Genomic DNA, 22,760 nt, shown 5'->3' with positions numbered 1-22,760 from the left:
ATATAGTTGTGGGAATCTCTTTTTGACCTGTATTATTTGGACCAAATTGCTGGAAGAAGTAATCAAAATTTGTGTTTCTAGTGATAGTCTATATATCAGTCTCACTGGTTGAACAAAAGTGTTGCAGCCCTGCAGAGGACATTTTGTCTGCTCAGCCCAAGGCCAAAGCACTTCAGATGCAGCTCTAAATGCTATTTAGTTTTTAAGTAAGTTCTTACGAGGAGCCCCTGGTGGTCTAGGGGTAAAGGCGCTGCGCTATCACCGCCGAGACCCGGGTTCGATTCCCGGTCAGGGCCACTCCCGGGCAGGTGGGGCTCGTTAGCCCTTAAAGGCAACCCACCTACGTCCTAAGGACCTCACTGCCACCGTCCAAGCTCGCTTGGCCCCGGCAGATGAACCTTAGGATTAAAGGGTGGGCTCAGTTCCGCGCACACTGTGTCTCACCTAAAAAAATCCAATGCGCAGGCTGGAAGGTGTAAAGACCTTCCCCGGATCTTCACTCGTGAAGACTGGCCGTTAATTTTTATTATTATTATAAGTTCTTACGGAACTCTGCATGCTTGTCCTTTTGCCTGTTGATTAAATAGGAAAAATTGTTTGGTTTTGTTTTTTTTTAAACAATGCACCTTTTTTTCAGTGGCTGGATGATTATAGATTATGTGTGTGCAACAGCAGTCTAATATAGCTATTATGAAAACAAAGGTATCCATAAGCTTGTTTTTATGTATTCCTTCATCTTTGTTTCTAGTTAATCGACAAGGAGAGCTGAATTGCTCCACAGGGGTTGGCTCTGGGTAAAACAGCCCATTAGCAAGGGCCCAGCTGAAGGCAGGCTGGCAGCTCCAGGAGTCCTCCCCATCGAGTCACACAAACAACTGTGCTGCCCAAACTGCATTCCCTTATTCCCAAGGACACGTCCTCTGTGCTCTGATTGATTTATGTCCCTGACACAGCTCTGTGTAGTATTTTTCTGGCTTTGAGAGCTATCTACAAAAAGTACATATTGATCATGGATCCTCCTGGGATGGGTGGGTAGGATAAATCATCAGCCCCCTCTATCATGTAGCAAAGCTTTTATGAATCAATGCCCTTATCTAAGAAACTTCATGTAAACATTAGAGTGTGGCACCTGGAGAACTGCTGCCAGCAAAAGTAACTGTGTTTAGGGAAAATCGTAGAAGAGTGAATTTCTTTCCAAAATGAGTAGAAATTAAAACACTGGACTCTCTCAGCAGCTGCCCTCTTAAGTGCTGTAGTATCTACTGAAATGTGGCTGCTGCTGAGCCAGAGCCACATTTGTGGGCACCATGGCATCTCCAGTCACTGCTCAGCAGTGAAGGAGCTGCAGGGCAGCAACTCTTAGCAGAGATCCACACCAGTGTGTCACAAATGCTGCAGGTCACTGCACGGTGTGCTCTCTGGGTGGCCCCAGGAGCCACGGTGCTCTCTTTGCACACTGAACCCACCAGGCAGAGTCCTTCAAGCAGCTGATGAGAACTCATCAGTTCTTCTCTAGTCCAATGCTGTGTTTCAAACAGACCCAACTGGGACACGTAGTCATGTACACAGCAACAGAAGCCTTGATAGAAGAGGTTGTACCCCTGATGCAGCTGTTCTCAGTGCTAATTCTCATCCTTCTTTTTTTAATTTCCTAGACCTACTTTAGAGTGGAAACCCTGGGTAGCTTCATGGTAATTATTCAATTACAACTGGTGACTGTTTTGTGTGTGTGATAGTACAACTCAGTGCTTCTGATTGTTGATTGGAACACTATATACAGGCTAGGCAGCAAAAGGGAAAGTTTGGATCTGCAGGCAGTGCAGGTGGGTGAACCTGGGTGCATCTGCACCACAGGACTCCACTAAGCAAGGGAAGTGCCACAATCCAGGGGAGTTAGGGCAAAGGTGCCAGCAGAACTTGGCTGATGTAGGGACCCTTCCTACGGGCTTAGGAAATATTCACCAAGAGGATTAAAGCCTTTCAAAGATGGAATAGATTCTGCTTTCATAATATTTTTCTTTTCAGCCTCCACAAGAGTTGGCACAGCCTACTGTGCTACAAAGCACCCTTTTTCCCCCTTGCTCAGAACATCCTGAATTAATTCCTGGCAGAACTACCTAACTCTGTGTGTAGATAGGAACAAACTCCAGCAAAGCTGGGGCATCCTGTGAGGCCACTCACCTGGATCTCTCCCCTCTAGGACTTTGTGAGTATGGAAACTTGCCCTGTACTCCTGTGGCAGATGGGTGGATGTGACAGAGCAAGAGCACCAACGTCAGGACAGACACACAAGGTTGGGAAATGCAGGTGTCTAGAACTGAGACAGAGAAATGATTCTGTAGACCATAAAAGGCAACTGAAAATGCCCAGTGAGAGGGCACAGCTCAGATCAGCAACTGTAAGATCAGATCTTGCAGCAGGAACGGGCCCAGCGAGCTCTGCACTGGCATTTCAGGAGCTCCTCTCAGCAGAGGAGCCCTCTGGAAATAGCTGCCTGGCAAGATGACCTGCAGGGCCATGTCTTTGAGGAGCATCAAAATCCCTCATTTCCCCATGAGTCACAGGACACTTTCTGCTAAACCTTAGGCCCTTGCCCCCATCTGCTGCCATCAGGAGTACCATGATAAAAGAAAATCAGTCAAGATGTTCATGTCAACTGAGTGTTCTCCAAACTCGGTCTGCCCTCCAGGCTTCTGAGAGCATGGGAACCGTTCAGCAACCTGCACAGGCTGGAGCCCAAAGCACTGCTTGGTGTTGGCAGAGGAACCTTTCTAAGAAATCAGTTTAATGTGCAAATGCATCTCAATGCACCTTATTGACCCTCTGAGAGCACCTGCACCACCAGCATGACTGAGGTCACTGGGGACCTCCTGCTTTACTTAGCATAACCCAACTGATTTTAGTGGGCACTTGGTGCCTGTCTACACTTTAAGGTCCGGGTTTTAAGGACCCCAAGTAAGGATATAAAGCAGTGTCAAGTGTTTGTGGGGTTTGTGACTCAGCTGGAGAGGGAACTCCATCTCCTTTTAGTAATTTGCTCAAATAAGATTTCTGAAAATCTGTTTTTTGTAAAGGGACAGAAAGAAAGAGAATCCAGAGGGCAGCAATGGTAGTAATCACTGAATTAGCTTCTGGATTTTCTCCCTCTGCCTTCAGAAAGCAAAAGTGTCATTGCCAAAGTTGCTTCTGATTTCCTTGCAGAAAATGCCCACTGTCTCTTCCATGGACAGTGCTGAAATGTAATGCAAATGTGAGCAGTTAAAATACCTGAAGGCAACAAAACCAGATTGGTGCAGAAAGTCAGTGACGTTTTCCCCCCACCCTTCCTTACAGAGCACTGCTGTTTTACAGCAATAGAAATCCTTTTGGAGTTTCCAAGCGGACTCAGAGCTACAGATCTTTACTACTGCAAGAAGAAGAAAAGAAGAGAGAGAGGTAATTTCTAAAGTGAAATTAAATTAGCCACAAAATAAAACATCTCTAAAGACAATTTCATGTCAGTTCAGAGGAGACCTTTTGGATTTATGCCACCTTGAGGCAAAATATCAGTAAATGCTTCAGGACTTTTAATACTTTGTTGAGAAGATGTAAGAAAATGTAATTGGATCTTGTTATGCCTGAATTGATAATTACACTTTATTTTGGAACGTATTCTTCTATTGAAAGAAATAATAGACTTTGCATAATTATGAATCTATTGTAATAATACTCAATTGTACAGATTACTTTTCAGAAACACGAGCATTATCTTGCAGAAAAGATGACATTTACTGGCTTATTTTTCTTCTGTATGCTGATGAACATCCTAACAGGTAAGATTACTGCTGAATTTATCCTGTTTATGTTTTCAAGTAGCCAGAAATATTTTGTTATGAATGCAGTAATCCTCTCTTTAGTACCAGGTATCACTTGTGTATTAATCACAACTCTTCTGGCTCGTTAGTTATGAGTATTTGGTTTGTAGCACTGAGTGACTGCAGATGGGGAATTCCTTACTCTACTGTTCAAGAAACAAAAGTCCTTTGGCTACACCAAAGTGGGTCCTACATGGGCATTCACTCTAACCCTTGTCATCTTCTGGCTACACAGGAAACCTTTTATTAACAGAACGTCTTTCTGGGCCTGAGCTGGTACTAATGCATTTCCTCTTTATTGACAGATGCCCGATCCATCCGGGATGGAGATGGTAATTCCTAACGTATTTTTATTTGCTTTGTATCACTAATAATTAGGAGGGTAATTTGTAACTCCCAGACCTGATGCCCAGCAGTGACTTTTGCAGGAATGCTTACTAACCTCAATGGGCTGTGGAAGTGCTTTCATCTAGTTCTGGTGGAGAAAGAAGAGTGGACTTCTAGGAATGTCTTTAAAATTTATTAAAAGCTGAAATATTAGTGTCTAATAATAGAGCTAATATATTCAAAAGTCTTAAAATGAAAAGGGACTATGGTTAAGTTACTAATTTTGTTGTACAAAATCATAACTGGAAAGCACCAGATTTGTAAGTGTATAAGACATCTGAGGATTTCATCTGTCCTGAACAGTAATACTGTATCTGCATCTGATTATTGGCAAGAGATACTGACCTCCACAACAAAAAGCTTAAAATTTACAAATTGCCACAAATCCAATTACAGAAATGTTGGACTAAATCCCTTAGCAATGCTACCCTGTGGTTCGTGTCGCTTTGTGTGATTAGTCCATTGGATTAGTGTTTGCCTTTGATTAAATAAAAAACCCTCAACACCCTAATGATGTTTACACTGGCTTGCTGATGATTCTATCAGTTAACCTCTCTTTGCCTTTTCAGACAGAATTCTGTCTGAAAACAAAATTGCAAAGAAGTATCCACACTAATCAGGTACTGCTGTTGCTGGTGTACGTCTCAGTTAACCAGCAGGACAGCCAGCAGCATGTCCAGTGCACTGATACAAATATTCTGAGAGTGTTATAACAGATATGAACTGTAGAAATACAGAATAAAGTCTAAGATGAATTTATAATTCAAACCTTTCCCCCTATGCCCTGATCTCTTTCTTCATGGCTCTAAAATATTTTGAATGTATCACCTGTGTTTGTGCATGGCAAATACTTCTGCAGCGACCTCCAGAGACAGTCAGATGAGCCTGTGTCAGTGGGAAAATAGAACCCTGTTTCAGGCAGTGTTGTGTTGCTCTCATCACCAGCAATTATGGTTTTCTTTCACACTGGGCCAAGCAGCAGCCTGCAAAATGAATCTAAGGTCAGCTGGTGTAAACAGTGAGTTCTCCTCTGCAGACAGTATTTTACTGGTTCATTTGTTTGGTTATGTGCCATCTGGGCCTGTGCACTGCAAACTTTACTCCATAAAATTAAGCTCTGACAACAGGATTGTTGAAGGCTCTTAATTCCTATTAAAGACCCTGGTCCCAAGCTGAGTGGAATGGCTCCCACTTATCTAAATAGCCTTTCAATCAAAACAAAATACTGGATTTAGCTTTGCTGCACAGAAAGACATTTGTAACTATGTGGTCTCAGCTAGTGTTTATCTGTTTATGTGTCTCTGTCCAGATTTGGGCCCAAGGGTGGTCAGCTTCTGCATTTTCATAACTGATTTTGTTTTCCTGCTGAATTTGAAACCGTTTCACTGAGCATATCACATCTTCTGATATTCCTAGAGCAGGCACAAATACAAGAGCTGTCGTCCAGGAGGCAAAGCCTTTCCTTTCCCTTAGCCTGTTTCCTACAGCCCTCTGAGAAGAGGCACAACTGCAGTCCCAGGCAGTGCCAGGGAAATATGGCCTCAGTCCTGGGGAGCTCTGTGGGCAGAGGAGGCAGCTGCAGGGGCAGAGTATACACTGCAGTGCCTTATTCCTTGTATTTTTATGTTGGGCAAAGCAAATTGTGTGGAATGAGGAAAAATTGGCTTTCAATGGCAACCGCTTTTTGCCTTTAAATAATCAGCAGCCTTCTAGAAATTTAATCAGCTGGATGAACTCTTGAATGGCCTGACATGTGGATGGTGTGCCTTCATTCCTCCTCTCTATCTTGTCCCACTCTGTCACACCTGGTGCACCTGGAGCAGGGAATACTGGCTCCATCTTCTACAGAGTGAGGTCGAAGGCTCACCCTGCCTCTCCTGCCAGAGGAGCACATGAGCCCCATTAGGGAACCCACAATCCCACACTGTACTGGCTCCCAGGCCCAAGCTTTCAACGAAAATGCTTTGTATTGCAGTAATCTGTAACACTTTATTTTGGTTGTTCTTTTAAGATCTGTACCAGGAAGCTGTAGCCCTGCCATACTGGCCCTTCTCCTCCAACGATTTCTGGTCCTACGTGGAATATTTCCGGACCTTGGGAGCCTACAACAGGATCAATGAAATGGCCAGAGCTTTCTTTGCCCAGTTCCCTTTTGGGAGCCACCTTGGCTATCACGTGCCTGACCACGAGCACTGAGTGCCTCGCTCAGCTTTGCCAGAGCCAGTGCCAAGGTGTTTGGGTGAACACCTGTCTAACAGCAAACACACCTAGGCTGCCCTCAGCTGCTTTGTGATACTCACTGCAGTCACACACAGCATTTCATGCTTTAAATTAGTTTCCTTTTTACAGTTGATGAGTGCCAAGGTGTTAGAGCGAATACCTGCCAGCAAATGCACCTGGGCTGCTGTCAGCCACTTTGTGATACCATATACACAGAATTTCATGCTTTCAATTAGCCTCTTTTGTACAAGTTATGTGTGCCCAAGTGGTTGGGTGAATACCTGGCTGCCAGTGAACACACCTGAGCTGCCCTCAGCCACTTTGTGAGGCTCATCGCAGTCACGCACATCATTTCATGCTTTAAATTAGTTTCATTTTTACAATTTAGGGGTGCCACGTTTGAGTGAATATCTGCCACTGAAGCCCCCTGGCTGCCCTCAGCCGCTTTGTGATACCACAGTCATGCACAGAATTTCATGCTTTAAATTAGTCTCTTTTGTACAACTTAGGGGTGCCAACAAATGCAGCTGGGCTGGCCTCAGCCACGAGGTGATAATCACTGCAGTCACACGCAGCATTTCATGCTTTAAATCAGTCCCTTTTTTATAATTTATCCTTTCGCGTGAAAACAATAAACTTCTCCATTCTGCTGCACAGTTTTGGGAGTTGTGGTTTGTTTTTTTGTGGGTTTTTTTTTTTACCCGTGATGCTCACAGCGTTGACTCGGGAAACCACTCTCTGTGAGTCTAGGAGTTATGTGTGTGCACAGGAGTTATCCGGCCCGCCTGGGGCTGGAAGAACCACCACCCTAAGCTCCAACTGCACCCTCGGCAGAGTATTCCCTCACCTCCAAGCTCGGCCCGCCGCTGCCACGGGGAAAGGGCGGGCTGAGCGGAGAGGCGGCCGCCATTTCCCTGCTCGCCATGGCAACGGCGGCGGCCCCGCCCGCGGGGCGGCCATGAGGGGCGGCCCCTGCTTGGCCGCGGAAGTGACGGCGCGGAGGGGCCGCCATGAAGCCGGCGGTGGACGAGATGTTCCCTGAGGGAGCCGGGCCCTACGTGGACCTGGACGAGGTGAGGGGGGAGCGGGGGGAGCCGCCGCCGTGCCGCCGTGGCTCGGGGGCGCTCAGCGGCTGCTTTCCCAGGCAGGGGGAAGCACGGGGCTGCTGATGGACTTGGCCGCCAACGAGAAGGCTGTGCACGCCGACTTCTTCAATGGTAAGCACCGCCGGGGGCCGGGCGAGGGGGTTTGAGGAGTATCGCAACAAACCTCGCTTCTCGCTGATCTCGTGTCTTCGGTGCCTGGTGGTCGCTAAACTTCTCACTAACCACATCTCTGGTGAGCGGTGAAAGAGCGCTCCAGTGTACAACAGTGCAGGCGGGAGCGGTCAGGTGCGTGGTTTTCCTCTCATGGAAGTTTTAGCATATTGATTACCACAAAGAAAAATACCTAGGTCTGTTTGCATAACAGATAGCTTATATTAAACTGCGCGAATGCATACAAAAACGTGGAACGGACTTTAAAAAATTGTGTCTGGGCATCACTAGTTTATAGGTCGTTCGTTCATCTCTTAAAGTATGTGTGCACATGTATCCCGTGGAAAATAAAACACTGTTTTTAATGCAGTTTCTGCGTTTGTAAGTGAGCTGTATGCATGTAGAATCACAGGATGATTTGGGTTGGAAAGAACCTTAAAGATCATCAAGTTCCAACCCCCTTTCCAGGGGGATCAGAGTGCTCAGAGCCTCGTCCAACCTGGCCTTGAACACCTCCAGGGATGGGGCAGCCACAGCTTCTCTGGGCAACCTGTGCCAGGGCCTCACCACCCTCACAGGGAAGAGCTTTTCCCTAATATCCAATCTAAACCTACTCTCTGTCAGTTTGAAGCCGTTCCCCCTTGTCCTGTCACTCCAAGCCCTTGTAAATAGTCTCTCTCCTTCTTTCCCATAGGCAAGAACCTTCAGGTACAGGAGGGGTCCAGTTAGGTCACCCCGAAGCCTTCTCTTCTCCAGGCTGAACAATCCCAATTCTTTCAGCCTAGATATAGGTATAGACAGCTGCTTTGAGAGAGAAGAGCTACATATCAGGCCACTTAGGGGTAGTAAATAGACCACTGCACTTGGTTACTAAGGGTTTTTTATGCTTCTCAAGAAGTACATTTAGACACTCCAACAGGCAGTTTCAGATACATCAGATCTGGTTGCTGTAGTGGTGTTAATATCACAAACTGGTATTAATTCCAAAATAAAGTAGGTTTCTCATGGTTCTCAACACCTAGAACACAGGAGAAAAAGGAATTTTCAGTTATAGTCTTTAAGAGTGGTGAAGGACCTAACTCTCTGTTGGAACCAGCATATTCAGGAGTAGGTATTTCCATAAAGTTCTACCGTCATGGTATTATATTTCAGTGGTATTTTAGAACTCTTCTAAATGAGGATTAATCCTCAGTTTATTGTATGGCACGTATACTGCCTTCTGTAAGCATAAAGGGTTGTATTCAGTGATGTTGTTGGTTTATGCTCAATATACAAAGAAGATACAAAGCTGAGTAGTTAAGAGCACTTTCCAAAGACAAAACGTAGCCAGCCACATTTCACTAGTCTGAAATGAGTTTTGAGAGAGAAATGTCATTAGCCCCTTCAAAGCAATGAAATGGTTTTAAGGAAGGGACTTGAACAGCAAATCCCACTTGAGGATGTCAGTCTGTAGCATTTAGGGGTGTGCCTGGATGCTGTGACATAAAGGCAGGATCCTGCAGGAGTATTTACATCCGAGACTTGCTGCATGCCTAAAGCTAGTACTTGCTTTGTTCTGGACTCGGGGAATCCTGCTTGATCCACTCTGTGATGGCTACTTAATGGTGTTATAAAAGCTCCTTCTTTTAAGCTTAGTTTCATGAGTTTAATTGCAAAGCTTGTATTGTACAGGTAGGGCAGTTTAATTGTGCATGACAGAGAACGTGTACATGGGTTTGCCTGCCTTTGCTTCCTCTTTCCACCCTGATTACATTTCTAGTAATTGATGGTGCAGTAACTCTCATTCACTTAATTCACCTTTATTTCTGGTTTTTATCCAAATAATGAAGCACCCTACTTGAGTATGTGCATTTCTAACAGTTGAAACGTTTGAGGGTAATTTTACTTTGTCTTGTTTTTCTGACTAGATTTTGAAGATCTCTTTGATGATGATGACATCCAGTGAACTTGGTTGTCCAGCTGTGCAGCGCTGAGATGTGGATTTTTCTCTAGGATCACCTGTGGTGTCCATTATTTATTAAATTTATTGAAATGGGAAAATCACAAAGCGGGGGGAAGCCTGTATAAGCTGCTTGGGGAATATGAAAACCAGATGGTTAAAGATAACTAAGGAGGGAATTGTGGTATGTTATTTCTAGGAAGCTGTGTGTAGATTTCTCTGGAAATTTTATTTGCTGATGTGCTTATTGAATAAAATACTAAAAAAACCCTCCCTCTCTCTGGATTATGCTTTGCAAGTAGATATTGCTGCGTTCTGAGCTCCCTTAGAATTTTTTTTTTTTTTAATAAATAATTCACTGTTATTTCTGAATATTATATAAAAGATACATGGCAGGGCACATTGCTGGCTAGTAAAGTTTTGTTTGTCCACAGTAAAGGATTATCTTGGGATAAGATGGTTGCTCGTTCTGAATGGTCCAGTTCATTTGTTGGTCACACTAAGAGGAGTGTAGGTGGTCTTCTATTTCAAGACATCAATACTTCATTTTTAATTTAGGAAGCACAGAAAACAAAAGTAATTTCACCTTGGTATTTTAAGCAGAGAAATTTTCTGACCCTGGACTGCGGGAATGCTTGGATTTAAAAATATAATTCAATTCCTGAAATTGTACTTTATAAGAAGAAAATAATTTAGGATTCTTTTCTCCTGCAGCAGGTAGTGCAATTGTTTGTACTCAGAGGTTAAGTCTATATGAATCAGGCTGTTGAAATATTAGTTCACATTTTGACACAAGTTTTCAGAACATTTTTAGAAATGTTTCATTTTCACCCTTCAGTGACCAAAGGGAATCTTAGAATGAAAGGAACAGGTGAGTTTTTAGCATATTATTTCAGAGTCAAGAGTGTAATCCCAGCTAATCTCAAATGCAATCTGTATTCCATAAATTGATCACAAGAATGATACTGTGACTGATCTTTCTTTAAACACCTGGCACTAATTAAATTTCACCTGAACTGAAACTCTTTCCTCTTGTTCTTCTTTCACTTTTTTCTTCTTTGGTTTGCCTTAAAAAATGAAATGTTAAATTTTTCAGTATCTATGCTGACCACTAAGCTTAAAAACATAAGCACAACAAACCCAGTAGGATTTAGATGTCTTTTTATTGTGCTCCTGTGGATTTCTGAGCAGCCTGTCTTTCATCATGCAGTGAACATTAATTCAGCATTTCTGACACTCTGCTTGGCATCTGATGCTGCCACATGTCCCTGAAGGAACAGCCTCACTCAGGTAACTTCCTTTCCTTTTTAGTGCTTGCTTTGCTTAGAGCTTGGGATTTCCAGCTGTTCTCACTGAAACCAAGGTAAAACAGTTTGAGGGAGGCAAGTGTGTTTGGGCTGTCTCTGGCTTTGGTGCTCTGCTTTCTCCAAGCCAGGTTTTGAAAGCTGGTGCCTGTAAATAGAGGCTGTGTTCTAGGCAGGAGCAAATTATGAAATAAGATTTAAGAAGCAACTCTGCTCTTTAGCTGTTTTTGCTGATTCCTTAAGATGGTCATCTTGGTTTTGGAATATTTCCTTGTCCATGTTTTGTACATACTTTTTGGGTTTTTTCATTTGCTTTCCCTGAGTTGTAAGAAACTTGAGTCCTGTGTTTGATCACAGCAGGAGGAGTATACTCTGTCATACAAACTCAGGTTGAACAGTTGCTCTTCAGTATGGGTGGTGGTCCCTTTTTGGACACGTCCAAAACCTCAGTGAACATGGGTTTGACGGTGCTCATGGTGAGTAGTTCTAGTTTTGAAATGTCATCTCGCTTGATCAAAACATGGAACCTTTATGGAACTGGATAGAGGCTCGTGGGACCAGCCGGAGTTCCCATCCTGGTAGGATACAGCTCTCCATTCAAGGTAGGTACAGCTAACACACCTTTTTGTGGAGCTTTCCAGAAACGATTCCATGTTAAAAAGCAGCATAAATGGTACTGCTGGCAGTGCTCTGAAAGGAACATTCTGCAGGGTTGGGATGGTGTTGAAGGTATGGACGTTGTAGCTGTCTGGAGTATGAACTTCTCTCATCCACAGTGAGACTGAGGGTGTGTATTGAGCTTCATCTCTCTAAAGAGAACTGTCAATATGTTAAACTGTCATCAGGAACTGTAATTTGTTGGGTCCCTTCTGGGATGGTATTATATGAGAACAAAATGCCCTTCAGCTTCACATTGTTTCTGTGTTATCATTTGTCAAGACTTTTGGTCTAATTAGTCTGGGGGCAATCAGTCTGTTGTCAGGAAATAATCACAAGATGTCAAAATCTCTAATAAAAATTGATGTAAAGGGCATTTGACTGCCTTGGCCAATTAATTTCTCGAGCTTTGATTCCTGTACCTTCCGTGGAGATTGACACCTCTCATAATAGATGTTCCTGAGAAAACAAGCAGCAGTCTGCACACATTTAGACTGATGTGTATTACTTTATAAGCTGCTGGGTCCTGCTCAGTATTTCAATAGCCAAAGAAAGGCTCCAGTGTGAATAGATTTATGAATTGTCCCAGTGGCTTCAGTGGGACAGCTGGCAATCTAAAAGCTGAGCTTCTCTCTGAGACTTGACAGGATGAGGGCCCAAGTGCTGAGAGGCCTTAGAAGGGATGTAGCCAGTGATGCATCACAGATGAAAAGGAATAGCTTCAAAACACTTAAATGTCAGCCTGTTCCCTTCAATGCTCCCACCAGGCCAAGGCTCTGTTTGCAGGGAACTGCAAACTGTCCCAGTATAGTCCTTGGAAATAAGAATGTGTGATCTGTTTTGAGCTGAAAATAATCCAGTCATTGTGAGGGAGAGGAAGTTGCCATGCTAAAGGAAACTGGCTGTCACCTCTGCATAATATTTCTGCAGTGCCTCTTCTGAGCTGGCTTTCAGGTTATAGAGCCAACTGCTGCTGCTCTTAATGTGAGCAGGAACAGGCAAGCTCAGACCTAGTGTGGCAGTAGTGGGTTTTCCTTGGTAGCTTTCTGCTTTGTTAACTTCCAGGGCATTAAAAGTTTTCCTTTTAATATTTTATTTCAATAATTGGAGTGGAAGGTATTTTTCTTGATAAAGAAGGAATTGATTTAGATGAATAAATGGAGCTCTTCCTGCTTCCCCAGGGTGTTGGGAAGCTGGCAGGCATCTTCCTGCTCTCAATGTGCAGTTGTTCAGCACATGAGAACATGCTGGGCAGATGACAGGGCAGCCCTGTTCTCTCAAGTCCCTGTTAGTGATGGGGCTGGAATGCCAGTGTCACATCAGAGATATTTTGGAAAAGCACTAGCACAATGCAACTCAGTCCTTGGCAGCAGGGGGGACTTTGAGCACAAGGACTCTATGCTTTTACTTTCAGGTTTATTTATTTTCTTTTTATATATATATACCTTTTATATTTTTTCTTTGCCAAGAGCAGGATGACCATCCTGACCCAAATTACAACTTTTTTCTCGAGCAGAGGGAGAGAGGGGCAGTGTCTTTTAAAGCTTTTAAATTTCACAAACAGGACATTTTTGGTGAATGCTGCTTTCTTATTTATGAAAAAAGTCTTACATAATCTTCGTTCATACCCCCTGACCTTCCCTGCCTGACTCTGGAGGGAATTTAGAGAGGGGCTTTAAGTGGGATCTCCTCCCTGCCTCCCTCCCTGATGCCTCTCCATAAACCTGTCCTGCTTTATGGGAGGGGTCCCACAGGTTGCCTTGAGGGTGGGAATCCGCGTGGGAAGAAATGGGTGTTGATATTTAATGCTTCCATTTCATTGGGAATAAACCTCTCCTTCCCCTTGGACTGGCTGGAGAGTAACGAACTGCAGCTGCAGGAAAGGTCACTGTTCTCAAAGAGCAATGGTGTTATGTTGGGCTGATCTTCTGGGATGAGTCTAAGGATGAGCTGAGGGTGGGTTTGATGAAGAAACTCAGTGACATGGGACTGTACAATTATCAGGTACTTACAGCTAGTACACATCGCAGAGAAACATGTGGCAGTCTGGGGATGCTCATGAATGCTTCCCTCAGAGCATTTCAAAGGGCAGGCTTTAAATCTGATGGAATTTCCTGCATGGAAGTTTAATGGCTGATTAGCTAAATGTAGGACTTTATCCTAATCCCTCTGCCTGCTTCCATGACAAAAAGCTTCTAGTGAGTTTATGCTTCACAAATACAAGTCTTGCAAGCAATTTATCTTTTTCTTGTAGCTCTTCATGGTTTAGTGCAGCTGCTATTTGTATTCCAATTAATTACTGGCACAAGTGATTACATGGAGTTGAGGCACAATTAGGACCGGCCTATAATTGTGTTTGAAAGTGCTATGGATGCTTTTACAGATGGTTTCCCTGCTGGATGAGATTGGCCAGTCTCTCCAGCTGCCTCCAGCTTTCCATGTTATTTCTCCCTAAGTGTTAATGCAGTGACTTAAATCTTTCATTGGGGAGTGTTCTTGCTTTCTGCCTGTAAGAGTACATTATCTTCTAAAGGGAAAAACATCCATTTAAACCTGCCACAGCTAAAGAGGCAGTAAATAGTAAGCCATAACTTCGTACTAGGCATCTACTGTCAGGATTGATTAAGAAAACACAAACCAAAACATTTAAATTTGTTGGAGGGCAGGTGATTCTGTGCCCTCTCATCATGTCAGCGTCATTCTTGGCTCTTTTGTTACAAGATAATTGTGTGTTAAACAATTGTGTGATCCTTGGGAGCCAAGCCCAGGCCTTGGAGATGTGCCTGTGTTGGCCAGGTTTTCCCCTCCCACGGGTTTATGAAACACAGAGAGTAAAACCACACCAACTCTGTAATGGAAAAAGGCTGGATTCATTAGGAACTCCCCTAAGCTCATCCCCCAGGACCTCATTACCCTTCCAAACCCTATTTACAGCTCTCCCCTAAAAGCAGCACAAAGCTGGTGTGGTGGCCTGCAGCTCCCTGCCCACAGTCAGCCTGGCCGTGTGCCCCTGACACAGCAGAGCTGGGGAGGTGGAGGTTGGATACCCATCCCACATGCAGGAATTTGGCGGCTCCTGGGGGGGGTAATTGCTGGCCATGCTCAGCTGCTGCTCCTGCAGCTTGCCAGCACATTTTGGCTGGATGAGACCCCCATGCAGGGGTTGGGCAGCCTCTGGAGGCAGAACAGTGGTGCTGAGGGCAGCTTCAGGCCTTGACCCTGCCTGCAGAGGGGCACAGATGTGTTTGCTGAGGACGAGGTCCTTCTCTGTGTGCCCTGCCCTGTGACTGGGCTTGCTTTGCTGGTGGGCTGAGCCTATGCTGGGAGCATTTCCCTTAGAGAGGAGCTGGGAGGGGGCTGATTGCTGCTCCTGGGATGCAAACTGGTTTTCTAGGTGGGTGGAGGCTTAAACTGGGATTTCGTGCTTGCTAGGAAGGTGTGTGTCTCATCTGAGCAAGAATATTACAGAGATTTGAGGTGAAAGACTTCATAAACCAGTTCCAAACCCAAAAGGGAGGACTTTGACCCCTGTTTCCATGCAGCTGAGGCTTGTCTTGTTCACAGCCTGCTGCCTGGGCTGCTCTGGCTGTGGGCTGGGTGTTGAGGTGCTTGGGTGGGATGTGCATGAGCAATGAAGGAGCATCCCTGTTGGAGCTGGGAAGAAGGTGGTTTTGGCACTCCCACCCTGGAGTGAGTGTCTTGGTGAAGCTGCAGTTCAGCATTTGTGAGAAGGGGAACAGTCAGTACACAGAGCAGTGGTGCCTTAATGGCTTTCTTTAAAACTTCCCCCAAGGTCTCAGCCTCTGAGTTCTGCTGTACAGGATAAAGCTGTTGCCATCTTTACTCCTACTGCGTGGCAGCAAAGAAAGGAGTAATTTGTTTTGGCTCCTCCTTGGGAAGTAGTCTTTAAATTAGTATTGCCTCCTAGTGTTTATCCCAAATGTCTCTTAGTACTCTGCCTATTTCAATTTTCCCTGCCTTCTACAGATCCATCTGAAAATGTTTGAAAATAGAGTAAAAGCTCTGACGTGCTCCTTTCAATGGCTTCTTATGCCATTTGACCCAGCAAATGCTGCATTTTTAAATCTCCTTTTGTTTATGGATTATTATTTTTGAGTTTATTTTTTTCCCTTTGCCCTGTTCCCTTCCCATTAATTCCCACAATAGGAGCAGTGTTTTTCCCCGCTCTCTGAATTCAGCATGGCCAGACAGAGCAGCAGTTTCACCCTTGCTAAATCTAATGTGCTTGGAGCTTCTGGGGCCAGCTGAGGCCCATGCTCTGGATGGCCACTCAGGGTGGATTCAGGCACATTGGGTTTGGGGAAACAGTCTGAAAACCAGAGCTCATCTTATCCAAAAAGGAGACAATACAGTGTAAGGTGGTGAGATGCTGAAGCCTTGATGAAAGTTAGTGTGGAGCATTTCTTGGGAAAGAAAAAGGGGGGTGTCCATGTGTGTGCCAGCCCAGGGTGCCCTCACCTTGCTGGAAAACAAATATATTTTCGTGGGCTGCCTAGTGAGGCCAGGAGTGTATCCCTTTCTTCAAGTCCTTCCCAACGACACACACAAAAATGTGGGAACGTTGTCATTTAGAAAGTTTTTTTATTTTTTATTTGCAGTGTGGTAATTCACTGGAGTGTGGAAAATGCTGCTGTTGGAAATAATTTCAGCTGAAGCTTTTGATGCTGTTTTGTGCTTGTAATAATGCATTACCTCAGATCAGTGTTACTTGTTCTGAAGCTTGGCAGTAGGAGTCTGCTTTGAATGTATCTGAGAAACCATCAAATCCTCTTTCAGATAATAGTCAGGCAAGCTCCTGGGAGAGCAGTTGAATGGGATTGCTACTAATTCCAGCCTTAATAGTCTTCTGCTGTTAAGGTAAGCTTGCCCAGAGCTGGGGCAGGTCCTGGGGTTTCATCCAGGAGCCCACTCCACATGGAGGCTTCACCACCACCTGAAGCTCTGTGCAAACCACTGGTTATGGCACACTTAGATCATGGAAAAGTAGGAACACAGTTGATTGATCTCAACTTCTGAGTGCACTCAGGAGATATTCAGAGGGTAGATGGGACAGGATCTGTGTGGCCAACATGTCTGTGATTGCCTTGGGACCCCAAAGCCATGTGGTCAATGGGCTGCTTTTGTGTGGCCTCACCGTGTTCATAAGGCTTCTCAGATAAATCACAAGATTCCTGCCCTAAACCAGCCTGCTGTCTGCATTAGAGATAATGATAGAGGTAAACATAAAAGGAAAATCAAAGGAGTAAAATAAATGGAAGTTAATAATCTGAATATATTCAAAGATCTAGGCTAAAGAAGAGAGACAATAAACCATGGGTGGAAGTCAAAGGGCCTAATAATACAGGGAGTTATGATGGAAAAAATGGAGCCGTCTGTTCCAAATGAAAACAAGCACTCTGATTTTTTGAATAGTTTTCTTCCTCTTCTTTTAGTCAGTTTTTAAAACGCTGGCTAAAATATCTGCCATTACTTTAGATGGATTTAGGTGGTTAAAAAAAAAGGGAAATTTAAAATGTTATATTTAATCAATTTTTCTCTTCTCACTTTAAATTTAAAAAAAAAAAAAAAAGATTAAGTCACATTTAGAGTTACTTTTTCATTATATGACAGGAGAGGCGTCTGACTTCGGGCTGAGCTTTCCACAAGGAGACCAAGAGCAGAGGTAGGAGCGAGCCCTTGGTCCCATGGAAGTACTCATACAATCTCCCTGATTTCACGGGAGATGGGGTCCACCCTTGGCAATCATTGCCCCTGCAAAAGGCAATTTCATGGTAAATACATTATAGCTATAGTGCCAGTGCCCCAGGACGCCGTCTGGGGTTTAAGCCACTTCACCCATTTTTGTGCAGCACCCCCTACATTAATAGTCACCCATGTCGGGGTACAGGAGGAAGCCCATGAACGTGGAATCATTGACGTTGTCAGCGTAGACCCCGTTGTTGTTCCCGTTCCCATACACCTGAAGCCAGACCTCATCCCCAGAGCTGAGGTGCAGCAAGACAGAGCCACTCGCTTGGTCAACGTTGTTGTTCTGGAACTGGTCATAGGTGATGATCACGGCCTTGCCCTTCTTGTAGAGGCTGACCTTGACATCTGCCAGGTAGACCGTGAGGTGGTAGGCGAAGTAGTAGGTGCCAGGGACATTGCAGAGGAACTTGCCGGTGCTGGCATCGTAGTGGCCCTGCTCGTTGTAGAAGATCTTGCTGAAGCGGATGGGGATGTTGGGGGCAGGGGGGCGCTCCGTCAGCCCTACACTGAAGGCAGAGCGGTGGACAAAAGCACCTTCACCCTTCTCTCCCTTCATCCCCATGGATCCGGGAGCTCCAGGACGTCCCGTCAACCCTGGGGGTCCTATCGCGCCTGGCACACCTGTGGGACCCGGTGCACCTGAGGGACAGAGTGGGGATTGGGAGTTGTGTTTGCACTGTTGGCAGCTGCAACCCACCGTCCCAAAACACAGAGGGGGCTGGGACATGGGGATCTGCTCTGCAGCACAGAGGTGAGGAAAGGCTCAACGACCTCAACAGCCCCCAGGAGCTGAGTCAGTGAGTGAAAGCCTGCTTGCCACCCTCCCCCTCCTCCACCCTCCTCCCCACAGCTATGTGCAGAGCTGCTGAGGGCAGCATGTCTGGAAAAATATCATTAATTGGGGAAACAGCCACCACACAAACTCCTTGACTTGGGTTATGAATCTCCATCCCAGGAGGTACTCAAAAGGCATCTGGACAAAGGTCAGGCATGGACCCGCCACACATAAAACCTGTTGGGACTGGGGCTGCCCATGGACTGCAGCACCGACGTACTACTTGTTTCTCACCAACCTGCATCTCCTTTTTCTCCCTTTAGTCCATCTTTTCCGTCTTTCCCATCCCGACCAGGGAGCCCGTTGTGGCCAGGGTAGCCAGGTGCTCCTCCCATCCACTTGGCGCATGGCATTTTGGGGTCAGGCTCGTCATCCTGGGCAGCCACCTCTGTGCAGTGGGGGGCCGCCAGCAGCAACAAGCACAGCAGGACGCCTGCGGGGCCCCTCATCCTTGGTTCCTGATGCAGGCAGTCACTTCGTTAACTTTAAAGATTAATAGGGGGGAAAAAAGTGAACAAAACCTGTGACTCTCCCTTATTCAGGAGGGAGAAGACTAAAGCTGGAGTCAGGACATCTGAAGGAAAGCAGTTCTGTTCACCCCAAGGGCCCCTCTGCATCCACTGTGGTGCGGGTGTGAGCTCCATGAGCCAAGCTGGGATGGGCCTGTGGGAGCACATGCAGTGTGGAGAGGAGCAAACACCAGCTACTCCTCCAGCACTCACGGGCTCTTTGCACAGGCACAGATGTTTCAGGACCGAGCATGGTAGATGCCAGAGTATCTGTGGCTGATCTCTGCCCAATTAGCCAAGATATTTGCTGACTCCTGCTATAAACTAGGAGTAAGGTTGGCCTGGGTGAGCGAGCAGCTGATGGAAGGTACAGGTCTGGCAGAGCCTGTCCTAAACCCTCTAAAGCCTTGTATCCAGGCAGGTGGTTTGTCACTGCATGTACAGCCTGCTGACCTGCGACTACCTAATGTGAACAGAAAGCACAGCCAGGCTTTCCAGCTCCTCTGAGCCACCATATGAAATTGTGATTCTGGCTTGTTTTCCATCCGAATTAAGTATTTTGATTAGTGCAAGACAATGTGTGTAGTATTTAGACGCTGTAGTGTTTTATTTCTCTTTAATCTAGTTGCTGGTCAGAGCAATTTAGTGTGGCTGCCCAAAACCAGATCAATGGTGACACCCTACGGCCAGCCCAGCTCCCAGAAATCAGCAGGACCCTGGTGGGCTTTGGGTTAGGCTTTTAGGACACAGCTATTTTAAAATTACCACTGTTGCGTGAAACTGCTCTCCAGTTCCCTTTGGAACAGTAAAGGTATCCTGTTAGGAGCATTTTAAGTAGCATAATAGGCAATGAAAAGTGAGGAACACCATGGCTATTAGAGTCCCTTAGCTCTGTAATTTCCAATAACAATAATATCTTGGAGCAATTCCTTTCCAGGGTTGATTTTTCCTAGGCAAGCTATTTAAATGTCATATGTTTAAATAATGTGTTCTTAGCTCTTGTGTTAATTGCTTCAAAGAAAGCTAAAGAAATGTGCTGGTTTCAGCTGGGGTAGAGTTAATTTTCTTTGTAGTAGCTAGTATGGGCTGTGTTTTGGATTTGTGCTGAACACAGGGTTGATACAGGGACGTTTTTGTTATTGCTGAGCAGCACTTGTACCGTGTCAAGGCTTTTTCTGCTCCTCACCCCACCCCACCAGCAAGAAGTCTGGGGGTGCACAAAGAGTTGGCAGGGGACACAGCTGGGGCAGCTGACCCCAATTGACCTGAGGGATGTTCCATACCATATCATATCATACCATACCTTATGGCATCTTCATATGCTCAGCTGCAAACCAGGGATAAGGTTGGCCTGGGGCTGCTGCTCAGGGACTGTCCAGGCATCGGTTGGTTGGTGGTGAGCAACTGCTTTCATTTGCAGTACTTGTCTTTCTTGGGTTTTATTTCTCTCTCTTTGTTATTTTCTCTTTCATTACAATTTATTATTGTTATTGTTACTATTTTCTTTCAATTATTGTTCTTATCTCAACCCATGAGTGTTCTGACTTTTACCACTGCAATTCTCTCTCCCCCACCCTGCTGTGGACGGGGTGTGAACAGCTGTGTGGAGCTCAGTTGCCAGCTGGGGTTAAACTACAACAGTAACAAAGAGGTTCCTGTGATTTCAGTTTTTTGCAGGATTTTGAGGGGGCCTTGAAGAACACTTCAAAGCTGTGTTTAATTACTTTGGTGGGCAATGCCGAAAGTCAGGGAACTCCCAAACCCCAGCCAGGCTCCAGCAATCCAGCAGCCATACAACACCCTGTGATGGGGCCAGCGCCCTGGCTCAGGGGCAGCTTTGGGGCTGAGGGTGCTGTGGGGTTCAGCATCCACAGCCTGAGCCTTAGGCAGTGTTCCTGTGTCCCTGCACTTTGGGAACCAAAATGCCCCTTCATAGCAAAGGATGTACTGATTGTCCATGAACCAGGATGGACCAGGGAAACAGATGTCTATAAGTCCTGGAAGAGGCTTGGTTTGGCAAGCAAGGCCCCTTTGCCATGCCCCAGTGCTTGGCACTAAGCTTAGGGACCCTTGTCCCCCCTTCCCACGTCCTTGCTGGCTCATGTTCCCTTCCAAAATCAGCACAGGCTGTCTGGGGACATCCAACTGCATTAAAACATGGCAGAGACCCAGAAAAATCTGCCTCAAAATTGTGTTTCTTGGGCGATGGGGTGTTAGTTCTGCTTTCTTGTAAGCTGCCTAGAACCCAAATACATTACAGTTTTAGCAGCGTGCCCGAGCCAGGTCTTCTGCTGCTGCCAAATAAACCCCTCCTGTAAAGTCACAAGCAGTGCAGGTTTGAGGAGCCCAAAGCAGGGCTACAGGGAGCTCTTCTGGCAGCTGCCCAGCCAACTTGCTTCAGATAGAAGGACAGAACTGACTTCTAATGCTACAGTTTGACTCAAGCACAGGTGGTTTGCTTGTTTGAGAAGCCGAGTAGTTCTCTGGCATAAGTATATCTTAAAAAGGGAAAGTCAAGCTGTGTCTGTGAGCTCTTAGTTCAAACTCTGGTTTAGGTGTGACATCCCTTTGCTTTGTCTTTCCCATTTCTTTTTTGGTTTTCCATCTGATGCTCACTAGTGTAACATGAAATAATCTGCTGTATTTGAATGTCAGTGGTACCTTTTGGACAAGGAATAGATGAACTCAGTACTCTTGGTGGCTTTCAGTTATTCCCTTGGCAGCTGCGACATCAAAAGCTCATATACGTTATATGAAGCTTATTCATTTATCAGCAGAAACCAGAGTATCATCCATAAGAACAATGCCATTCCTAAGTGCTTATATAATGATTCAGATCATGATTCAGAATTTAAACTTTAGATAACACTATATAAATATTTTATATTCAAATAATCCACATCTTTCTGTGCAAAATAGAACCAAAAATCCATCTGTTTTCCCACTACAGTATTTTCCTCAAAGGGTATTAACCAGGGCTTTGACTGTCAAGCTTTTTTCTTTCTGTGATTACTTATAGCATAGATTTTGCTGATTTTCCAGTGGTGATTTAAATCTGGGTAGTGCAGGTTTCTGGTGAGGAATTGATACAACTTGGAGAGATCTGGGGCAAACCCATTCTTCCCTGGAGTCTTTGAGGAAAGAGGTGAATTGAAAGATGCCCATGCAGTACTTGCTGTTACAGCCATCTGGTTTTTCACTGTTGTTCCTGACTACTTTTTAATTTAGGAGTTTTGTTCTCTAAATAGTGCTTCCAAAACGGGGAGTATGAATCGAACGGAGATCAGCTATTCTTGGTTTAAAATACTCTCTGGCTATTCTGAGAATAACCCTAAGAAAGGAAACTTCTTAAGAACAGAAAAGTCTGTCTGTCTTATTCAGCCCCAAAGAAGAGAAAATCCTGGACCTAATAAGAGGGGAAAAAAAATAATCATTCTTACCAGCTGCCTTGAGTCCTAGTTGGCTTGCTGCAGTCTCCTTAGAGAATGAGGTCTGGCTATCGCATCGCTATCCCTAAGGGCAGCTCAGACACTGCATTTTCCATTTGCCATTGCGCATGCTGATCTAAAACCTGGGTTTTCCCATTAATTTTTCTTGGACATCACTTAAGTTGTGGGCCACTTAAATAATCCACTGGGATAGCCTTAGAGGGAAAAGATGGGTTTGGGAATCGGATAGGACCTGGAGGAGCAGTGGTTTGCTGGACAGCCGGTGTGCCCAGGAACGCCTGCTTGACCAGGGCTGGGTTTGTCCAGCACAGGCTGCTGCTCTCTGCAAATTGGAGATGTCGTTAGCAGCTGATGGAGAAAGTGTCTCCAGCCTTGCAGTAATGCACTCACAGGGGTTTTTCAATGTGTTAGTAAGTGAATTATTGTTTGACAAGCTTTGGCTTCTCTTTTTAACTGCAAGAACCATTCCTGCTTGGAGGCTGCTGCAACACCAAAGAAGGGCAAAGCTGCCTGAGGGGAAAGGCAGCACTGGGGGAGGGTTTCCTAAGGCAGCCAGATATGTGCCAGAGCTATTGTAAATA

The 22,760-nt window shown here is 45.2% G+C and overlaps 3 protein-coding genes across 3 annotated transcripts; 2 read left to right on the top strand and 1 right to left on the bottom strand.

The window, feature by feature from the left end:
* Window positions 1-3,727: 3,727 nt before the first annotated feature.
* OTOS (otospiralin) lies at window positions 3,728-6,632 on the top strand. The gene is made up of 3 exons (XM_050308396.1): window positions 3,728-3,812; window positions 4,160-4,186; window positions 6,253-6,632. The coding sequence occupies exons 1-3, from the start codon at window positions 3,761-3,763 to the stop codon at window positions 6,435-6,437; spliced, it is 264 nt and encodes an 87-aa protein (XP_050164353.1). The 5' UTR covers window positions 3,728-3,760; the 3' UTR covers window positions 6,438-6,632.
* A 778-nt stretch (window positions 6,633-7,410) lies between these two features.
* On the top strand, window positions 7,411-9,983 carry COPS9 (COP9 signalosome subunit 9). The gene is made up of 3 exons (XM_050308497.1): window positions 7,411-7,534; window positions 7,606-7,678; window positions 9,625-9,983. The coding sequence occupies exons 1-3, from the start codon at window positions 7,472-7,474 to the stop codon at window positions 9,660-9,662; spliced, it is 174 nt and encodes a 57-aa protein (XP_050164454.1). The 5' UTR covers window positions 7,411-7,471; the 3' UTR covers window positions 9,663-9,983.
* A 6,260-nt stretch (window positions 9,984-16,243) lies between these two features.
* On the bottom strand, window positions 16,244-22,328 carry ADIPOQ (adiponectin, C1Q and collagen domain containing). The gene is made up of 3 exons (XM_050308141.1): window positions 22,171-22,328; window positions 18,460-18,704; window positions 16,244-18,025 (listed from the first exon to the last, which is right to left on the bottom strand). The coding sequence occupies exons 2-3, from the start codon at window positions 18,668-18,670 to the stop codon at window positions 17,499-17,501; spliced, it is 738 nt and encodes a 245-aa protein (XP_050164098.1). The 5' UTR covers window positions 18,671-18,704; window positions 22,171-22,328; the 3' UTR covers window positions 16,244-17,498.
* Between the last annotated feature and the right edge of the window lie 432 nt (window positions 22,329-22,760).

The sequence above is a fragment of the Myiozetetes cayanensis genome, unplaced genomic scaffold (genome assembly GCF_022539395.1).
Source record: "Myiozetetes cayanensis isolate MyiCay16 unplaced genomic scaffold, myiCay2020 scf13, whole genome shotgun sequence".
Taxonomy (NCBI): Eukaryota; Metazoa; Chordata; class Aves; order Passeriformes; family Tyrannidae; genus Myiozetetes; species Myiozetetes cayanensis.
Note: the sequence above shows the minus strand (reverse complement) of the source record. Positions and strands in the feature narration are given on the sequence as shown.

Coding starts and splice junctions, on each gene's coding strand:
- ADIPOQ (XM_050308141.1), bottom strand. CDS start 18,670: ATGAGGGGCCCCGCAGGCGTCCTGCTGTGCTTGTTGCTGCTGGCGGCC. Junction 18,026..18,459: donor GGGAGAAAAAGGAGATGCAG/GTTGGTGAGAAA, acceptor TCTGTCCCTCAG/GTGCACCGGGTCCCACAGGT.
- COPS9 (XM_050308497.1), top strand. CDS start 7,472: ATGAAGCCGGCGGTGGACGAGATGTTCCCTGAGGGAGCCGGGCCCTAC. Junction 7,535..7,605: donor CCTACGTGGACCTGGACGAG/GTGAGGGGGGAG, acceptor CTGCTTTCCCAG/GCAGGGGGAAGCACGGGGCT. Junction 7,679..9,624: donor GCACGCCGACTTCTTCAATG/GTAAGCACCGCC, acceptor TTTTCTGACTAG/ATTTTGAAGATCTCTTTGAT.
- OTOS (XM_050308396.1), top strand. CDS start 3,761: ATGACATTTACTGGCTTATTTTTCTTCTGTATGCTGATGAACATCCTA. Junction 3,813..4,159: donor GCTGATGAACATCCTAACAG/GTAAGATTACTG, acceptor CTTTATTGACAG/ATGCCCGATCCATCCGGGAT. Junction 4,187..6,252: donor ATCCATCCGGGATGGAGATG/GTAATTCCTAAC, acceptor TGTTCTTTTAAG/ATCTGTACCAGGAAGCTGTA.